Source organism: Aphanomyces astaci (assembly GCF_000520075.1).
Source record: "Aphanomyces astaci strain APO3 unplaced genomic scaffold supercont1.62, whole genome shotgun sequence".
Lineage (NCBI taxonomy): Eukaryota > Oomycota > Saprolegniomycetes > Saprolegniales > Verrucalvaceae > Aphanomyces > Aphanomyces astaci.
Genome location: NW_009798325.1, coordinates 146,498 through 155,318, shown reverse-complemented (window position 1 = coordinate 155,318; position 8,821 = coordinate 146,498). Strand labels below are relative to the sequence as shown.

Below are 8,821 nucleotides of genomic sequence, written 5' to 3'. Positions count from 1 at the left end.
CACTCCCTCAAGCCCAGGTCCAGCAGTTGCACCCTGAGTATGGATTCCGTTGCTCCGGCGGGCCATTGGGTCACGGTGCGACTGCGGAGTCCATGACCCTGCCGAGACTGCGAAGCCAGACGAGGCCCTGATCGACCCTCTGACCTTCCTGAAGACCGGGTTGCCTTTCCCGTTCTGGCTAGACCTCCCAGACCTTATATACCTCCCAAAATCGATGACCCGGACCGTCATACGGGTGTCGAAGATCTACCAAGTCGGAGATCCCTCAACCATCAACCGCCGATGCAGTAGAACTTAGAGCATTAGGACTACAGCCACGACCACACCTTTAACTAACTCGACTTTACATTTTGCCTCGAACTCCACACTTGGGTTTGAGTCTCCTTGTTTGCCTGCGCCGCGCCTACCCATCAAACTTGTCGTAAAACCCCGCGACACGTGGCCATATTGTTGCCTGGACGCCGCGTACCATTATCATCAGTGTGGACATTTGTCACGTTGTCACGTTGTCACGTTGTCACTAACGTTACCCATACTTTCCGACGTCGCTGAGGAGGATGACGCGTGTCCAGCATCATCGTCAGCCATGTCAAGTGCTTCCAGGTACTCGCACATTGCCATTACCTTTGTCTCGGTGTGCTTAATGCAGTTGTAGATGACCAAGCTCGGCAACGCATTAAAGGCAGCGTCAAGGCGCAGGTGTACGTCGGTCAGTGTCGTGCACGTGGAGTACTATCGTCCGACGCGGCCCTTAACCCAGGCCCACACCATCTCGATGGACTGCAAATCCGAACGACAGACTCTTGTCTGTGATAATAGATGATTTTTGTCATTGATTTGCAAGGGTTTTTGAACTGGCTTCACCTTCCAGATTTGATACATTTACCAAATACTAGTACTAGTAAAAAAGAGCGTCCTCGATGGCCTCGCGGACTGTAAATGTAAATTCACACGAGTTGTTTGAGTCGCTGGAAACATGGTACAGTACTTCTGCATTTATGAGTCGATGAAAATGATCGTATTGGCCAATTATATGGCAAAGAAACCATGATGCACTATGATTGGTAAATAATCAGAAGTAAGGACAGCCACCTTACGAACTCCACAAAGCCATTTTTAATCGACTTCAAAAATGCAGAAAAACCACGTTTCGAGCGATTCAAACAACTCGTGCCAGCATCAGCTTAATGCTCATATCAGCAAGCAGTTCATCGCACTCTCGAGTAAACTCACTAACGTTATCATTTTTCCTTAGTGTTTAGTCCTTGTTTGTAAACTCTACCCAGTGAAGTCGACATCGAATGACGAGTGGTCGATGCGAATTTCTCGTTAGGAAGGACAGGCAGCATCACTACCGGTACTACTTCATGATTTCGGTCGACTGGGGCCAAAACCCAAGGTTCCAAGTCCAAATGAGGAAGTGATGGGTAGAACTACCGTCAGTAAGAATCAAATTATCGGGGCATAGGCGTTTGCACGCGACGTGAATTGTCCAGACAGTGTAAGCATGCGTAACAGGATTCTCGTCGTGGTCTACTAGCAGTCCCCGTGGAATAGGAAATCCAGGAAGTCGCTTTAGAAGATCAACGAGTAAATTGCTGCAAACGACGACCTATCTACAGTACCAGTATTTGGCAAGCTTGGCCCATGTGATTACTTGGTTTATGCCAAGATGCAAAACTACCGTAGTAGGACGTCTCCACTTTTTACAGATGTAGTAATGATGTTACGATGCGCTCCCAGACATGACGCCACATCCAATCGGTTCAAATCATTTTAAACTTCCACCAGAGCGCCCATTACGCCAAGAACAACGGGGGGCGCCACTACCTATGCTGCGACAAGGCGAGGACCAAGTCGTACTGGTTAATAATCAGAAATAAGGCCAGCCACCTTACGAATTCCACAAACAAGTCACACTGCCGGAACAATAGAGCTTAGGAGCATTAGGTATCATCATGATCAGTGATGCAGGTATATTGTATATAACCTACATGTATATGAATTATAATATAACTCTTCACTTGGTTGTAGATTGATGTACTGATCAATGACAGGATGTCTGACTTGATGTACTCTCACAAATTATATAAATGATACAATCAGTTGTTATGATACTGGTGTTCCTGACAATTTACCTAGTAATGCGAAATTATAGCTGAGTCTCGCCTTGCTTTCGGCGATATTGCGTTGACGTGTGCTCATGAAACTAGGTCCAAGCATCTAAACGATGAAAGTAGGTACACCCCCAAAATATCACGTCGATACCTAACCTGCACGCCGAGTGCAGTCCAAGTTCTCCTCTGACAGTCACCGCACTGATGGCGTCAATATAAACGCAATTTTTAGGTAAATAGTTTGAGCACTGTAAAACTCAAACATTACCTTTGATAAGTTGATTTGATGTAAAGACGGGCGAATTTTAACTATATAAGGAGATTCGATAAAACCTAATTTGTATCAGGTATAATGCGTAAACTTCTCGGCATCTCAACAACTTTGCCGCCAAATTCACAACCAATACAACAAACTCCCTCGTCATCGACTTCGTTTAGTCACTTCACTAACTCCAGTTTCCAATTCTCCTCTCGACTGACATGCCCATCAACGCCAACGCCGTTCTGAGCCGCTTACAAGAACAGTCCATTCGGGTACCAATCTTTCCTTCAGTCCTCGTACGACGAGTTTGGTGATATCGCTATACTGTTTCTGAGAGAGTCGAAGTATCCAACAAACCTATCTTTCATCGTTTCATCTCTGACTTGGGCTCAGACAGTGTTCGCACCATAACAAACTACACTGTAAGTGAGTTTGAGACCTTGTGGTCTGTCATCGACACGGCAATGCATTCGGCGTGGATGGAAGGGCGAGGACGACGATCGTTGACAAGCCCAAATGACACCCTATTCATGACTTTGGTTGTCTTAAGCACTTCAGCTCGTGGGACAAGCATGCTGCCGACTTTGGATACAAGGCCCCAACGTTTGAGAAGCTCATCATGCGTGTCCTTGGGGTATCACTCCTTACCATACCTATACTAATGTGCTCATGTAGGTGATTCAACATGTGGTGTACGACCATTTCATTGTCGCCCAATCTATGCAAAGCCTTCACGAGTTACGACATCAATTCGAGCACCATCCGTACGCATTGTACGCTGGTGGTGTCAAGTTCCACCCATCTCTTCGTCCGATTGGCTGCTTTCCGAGCAGAAGCACTACTACAGTGGGAAGCACCGCATATACGGCTACAATATCGAAGCCACAGCGTCACTGGACGGTCGTTGCGTGGCAATGTCGGAATAACACCCTGGTTCCGTGTACGATTTTACATTTATGCATTCGCGTCAATATGTGTACAAGGCGATGCTGACGATGTACCAGCAAGACATGTTGTTGACTGACCACGGTGAGCTCTCTGCGCAATATCGGGAGCAATGGGCGTGGCTCATTGACATGGGGTACATTGGTATTGTAAACACTCTGCATGGGATCCATTCCAATCACCGCCCAGTGAACCGTGCATTGGATGCTAGTGACGTTGAGTTCAATCGCTTAATCTCGTCCGATCGGATGATCGTCGAGAATTATTTTGGGTGGGTGTGTGCGTTGTGGAAGGCCTCGTACGCGACGTTCACGTGGTCGGAGAAGAATTATTGTGCTATTGAATGCACGACGTTTGCCCTGACGAACTTTCACCTGTCGTTGATGCCCCTACGTCTTGAAGACGACCCTTTTATGGAATGGTCTTGGCTCGTTACGAAAGGATGGCAAATGAAAAGGCAGCGCCGTTATCGTTTGAACCGACAAGAGAGAGCTGCATTGGACTTGGGTCGTGCTCCCCGCAGTCGTTTTTACAAACAGTAATACAACTTGCTTTGGTTTGGTACGATAGTTTGTGAATTTTCAGTCATTTAGGTTTTCATAAGTAACTCAGTCACTTCGGAATTTATACTCTTATAACTCAAAGAGGTATCACTGATCATTTGCAAGGTTGTTGTGTTTTACTGTTAGTGCATCGACTGTTATAAATAAATGTAACTTTCGAAGTGAGTGGATCAAATTGTTTTTATCTCTGTTAAATTGTGTAGTAGGTACAGCTACTGGTTTAAATATCTAATATGATACGGTACCAGTACATATTTCGAAGTACTAGTTCTAGTATTACGTACAATACGAGGGATGCACTGTACTGGGAAAGATTATGGTTTTGAATTCTAAAGGGCATTCAGCACACTAACGTAAAAAACCAGTAGATTGCCCGATATCAGTGAATGGCCCGAAACACTTTTCATGACGAAATTGATTTAATTACATATAAACTCTAGTGAATACGTTTCATATTGACAATAGTATTACGAGTGTAGTCACTGATTGGATGCATAGTGTATTCAAGGCTAAATTAGGGCCACCTACTGATCTTCTCAAAATTCACAATTTTGACATTGACCAGCAATAATTTGGTGAAGCATACATCGAATCCTTCAAAGATTGCTTGTATGATGTAGCGCGTTCAATCGTCTATAGCAGCATAGTTGAAAGTTCGTCCAAATCGTCTTATTTGTTGAGGAAGCGTAAAAAAGCCAACCGGTGGAGATGCTCATACATTGTAGGGGTCCATTTTCGGGCCATCTACAGGTTTTTTAGGTTAGTACTAACGTTACCGGTAGTATGAAGTGCTCCGTGTGTAGTAATAGCATGGTATGACGAGCACAACATCGTGTGGTGTGTCGATGAACTGTACAATGTACTACGTACTGTACGAAATGTACTACCGGTCGGTAACTGAGGAAGGATTATAGTATGCATACTAAAAATCAAGCTTTACTGTAATATGAAAACTAGAGGAAACTGCGCTTTAGATTTGGCCAGCTGGAAGGTTATAGTCAACGTGCACCAAAAGTATTACAAGGTCGACCTTTTACCTCTATTTTGAAAATGGCATTTTTTGTTTTTCCCATTTTGCCAGAAAATGGAATCGTATTTTTGAAATGTTACCAGACGCTCCCTAACTTTATTAGTCGTTTGAAATGACTCAACGACTACTGTAAACAAGTATAAACAATACTAGCATAAACGTTCACAGTACTTTAGAACCACACGTTTCGGTAAAACCACAACAAACCTCCACATAAATAACAACCATTATCTGTCCCATCGACACAATCAACTGGGAGCCCACCGATCGACGAGCACCATCACTTCTGCCTTGAATAGCAGGTCCAGCGCCGCGTCGTCGTCGTCGTTGGTTTCTTTCGGCCATTCAACCGGTGACGGCGGCGGAGTCATGACGTGGCAAAAGAACGCGAGCTCTTCAGCCGCCCACGTGGCATGTTGGGATGAGGTCAACGTCTCCACAAACGCGTTGCGACCACCCCCGTCGCCACCTACTTCTTTGGCCGGGATATGCCCCAAGTCCTTGCGCTGCCGCTTCTTCCGGTCTAGCTTCTTTTGGTTCCAGTTGGCCTTCTCGCGGTGCACATCACACAGCTTGTGGTACGTTCCGTTGCGTTTGAGTCCCCGCCTCAAGTCGCATTTGCCTGTCCGGTACCCGCACTTTGGCGCGGCGTCGGCCACGTCTGGAGCTCCAAACGTTGGAAAACACTGGTCCAGGTCGTCGTAGCCATCGGTTGAAGGGGATAGCGGAGCCACCGCCGCGCACCAATACGATAGGTCGACGAAGGAAGGAGGGGGTGGAGGTGTGGTGGGCAGCATCGTGAGCGGCGATGGCGGCGGCTGAAGCAGTTCCCACAGCATCACGTCCGTCATGTTTTATAATGTGTTGTGTGTGATGTGGAGGCAGACGAGATTGAATACTATTAGCCTTGTAGTATTGGACGATTCGAATGAAGATACCTGTACCCTTGATACTATGTACTAGTGATCGGCGGCTGGTCAAGAACGGCACAGTTGGACGATCATCCAACGCCGAGAAAGGGCGGATGCGCTAGTGTACAGTACCGTACTGTACTGTATAGCTCACACTTTCTTGGGCTGGTCAAGTTGTTTGGCGCTCGAGGGACTGCGAAGGAATACAGTACACAGGCGTACATTGTTGACTAGTACAGAACACACATAGTTGGTTGGTTGTTGTTGCTTGGAAGTCTTGCTGTGCGGTGATGTAGTAGGTAGACGACTTGAACTTGTAGTACCCTGGATCAATCTTCCGATCGCACAGCCGTGGAACGAACGCATTGCCTCCATGTTGACGGCTTGCCATGTGCTTTGCAGGTGCAACCAGATGGCCCGACCATGTGGACAAAAACGTTGGTGCTATGCTACTAGTATGTACTACTAGTAGTATTCAGCATTGGCAGGGAATGAATGGGGCGGCAACTTGCTTGGACAAGTTAGATTGCAAATTGCCAACACAAGTACAGGGAATTTTGGTGTGGAACATGCAACCCTGTGAACGTCATTCCAAGCCCAGCAATTGTTTTGGTGGAACCGAAACGATCAACGAACTTATTATACAGTTGCCCCCGAGGGGAATAACAAATCAGATCCAATGCAGAAAGACCAAGAAGTAGAGGGGGTGAAGGGGGATGGAGAGGGGGCGGGTACACAAGTTCAATCGTGGCATAGCACGATATACAGTATGTAGGGCGTCGGATAATGGGATTGGCTTATGGTTGCTTGGATCTGTCGACGGTTGGTAGGGCGTTTACTTGTTCCTTGATGCCGCATACAGTATATATGAACACGCCATTCGATTGATTGCGAGTGTTTTATACAGTGTATGCTTCCATAGTACTTGGTTGTGCATTTTTTCCACATTGGCAGTCATTCACATGAAGGGGTTGACTGAAATATTTATCATATGGAGGCACAAGTAGCATGGTCATCAGGGTCACCCAAAGCGCATTTTGTTCGGTGGCGTTCGGATGCTTGTCGCTTGTTTTCAAACCTTGGAATTCAATCAAATACAATCACCTCACGAGTATATACCGGTATATGAACCAAATTGTACGTCAAGTCAAAAGTACGACACCAGCCACCGCCGAGAAATTAAATAATATCATATTGAGACTATACCCCAATAAATTTGGCGCATGCAATTCTATTGAGCGTATTCCGCCTGCATGAAAGATTGTTTACAAGAGACCCGTACTTCGGCTGCCGTGATGGATACAATGGTGATGCAATGGCTTGCAATGGCCTACAATGAATCCATAGAATTTATAGACAAGGAAGTCATGCGACAGGGCACTCTAGCCGGTTGCCCACTTTGCCCCCACGTGACGAATGTTTTGTATGTTGGATACTACGTAGTTATAATTCCCTCATCAAAGCAGTTCCACAGTTAGCTTCAATGAGAGAATTATCACATCCGAATACACTATTTCGCCCTGTAACCTGGGAGTTGGTCCTACCCCCGATACCCCCGATGAGTACATACGGTGCTAAATCCCCGGGGTTAAAGCGCATCTCAGTGGTTAGCGTTAGCTAACGACCAGGGATGCAGTTAACCCCTATTAAGAGGTCAGGTGGTCATGTACTTTACTAAGTCCAATATAAACACGCAAATTGCTGCATTTTCTGAGAAAAGCAACAGTGATACTGTGTAATGAGGGAATTGTACGTGTGTTGGACGATTACCCCCCGAGAATTCCAGTGGACTCGAAACCATGTGAACGAATATTACTATTAATAGTATGTCGTAAAAGCACTTCAAATGGTTCGTCTTCCTCGCCGCTACTATCAAATATTAAGAGGCGTACATCAAACCGTCGGGATGTGGAACAAGGCACGTTCATGGGGGTCCAGAATAGTATTTTGGTCATCTGATCACGTTCTTGCCTCACTTCACCAGTACTACAGTGTAGTACAGTAGACTCATACTACTTGTAGTAGTTTCGAGCAACGTGTTAACGTTACTTTCACCTCTAGTACTGTACTAAGTATTAGTACTAGTAGTACTCCGATACTACGTAGTACTACTGTAGTACAACCGGTACATAATACTAGTATAACGGACTACAATTCCCCGATTAAAAAACTTCCACTACATATTTATTTCGTCAGAAATTTTCGTTTATATCGGATTTACAGTTAGTACACTCTGACAACCTCACCTCTTACTAGGGGTTAAGTGCATCTCAGTGGTTAGCCCCGGAGATTTAGTATCACTGGACGGGGGTAGTACAGTGTATCCGGATGCCATATTTCCCTCATCGAAACAGTACTTCGAGTCAAAAGAATTGTGGTACTCTTTAAATCGAGAAATTGCTCTATAACGGACTGTAACTCGTCCAACCCCAACGCCCTTACAATACCGGTATGTCCCTTAAATTGTCCCCTATTTTTTAGGTGTTTTGCTTGGAAAATGGGGATTTGGATATGATAAATAAATGCTTTGTAAATCGATATTCCAATGCTACTATTAATATTACGTGGAAAGACCTGTGTTTCTCCTTGAATGATCAGTTTTCAGATGTCGAAACCATTCCTCAGTGCCGAGCTGCTTCCATTTCCCGGCAGCGACTCCAAAATATGCCTCTTAGAGCATCCCCACCGATGCGACTGTAAACGCTATTATACAGTTCTATCCGGATTATATACAGTTTTGACAACCCCACCGGGCGACTGTAAAATACAGGAAACTGTAAAATTTTACCGCGAGATGCCAAATCGGCCAGATTTACAGTCGCGACTGTAAAATACAGTTTTGACGAATTAGCCAATAACATGCTATCAATGGATAATTTTGTCCAATCATGTGCGTTATGGAGTCAATAATCAGTTGGTTCAGAAAATGGAATCAGCCAAGGCCGTCCGTGGCTCCAACTTCACGACCGACGAAGACTGCCAGCTTGTCCGGT

General features: G+C 45.5%; 2 protein-coding genes across 2 annotated transcripts; one reads left to right on the top strand and one right to left on the bottom strand.

Moving 5' to 3' along the window:
* Positions 1–2,597: 2,597 nt before the first annotated feature.
* H257_14775 (hypothetical protein) lies at positions 2,598–3,866 on the top strand (the record flags this gene model as incomplete). The annotated part of the gene is made up of 4 exons (XM_009842661.1): positions 2,598–2,651; positions 2,930–3,013; positions 3,055–3,312; positions 3,363–3,866. The coding sequence occupies 4 exons, from the start codon at positions 2,598–2,600 to the stop codon at positions 3,864–3,866; spliced, it is 900 nt and encodes a 299-aa protein (XP_009840963.1).
* Positions 3,867–4,944: 1,078 nt separating this feature from the next.
* On the bottom strand, positions 4,945–5,807 carry H257_14774 (hypothetical protein). The gene has a single exon (XM_009842660.1). The coding sequence runs from the start codon at positions 5,766–5,768 to the stop codon at positions 5,166–5,168; it is 603 nt and encodes a 200-aa protein (XP_009840962.1). The 5' UTR covers positions 5,769–5,807; the 3' UTR covers positions 4,945–5,165.
* Between the last annotated feature and the right edge of the window lie 3,014 nt (positions 5,808–8,821).

What these genes read in the sequence shown, in the direction of transcription:
- H257_14774 (XM_009842660.1), bottom strand. Translation starts at nt 5,768, where the DNA reads ATGACGGACGTGATGCTGTGGGAACTGCTTCAGCCGCCGCCATCGCCG.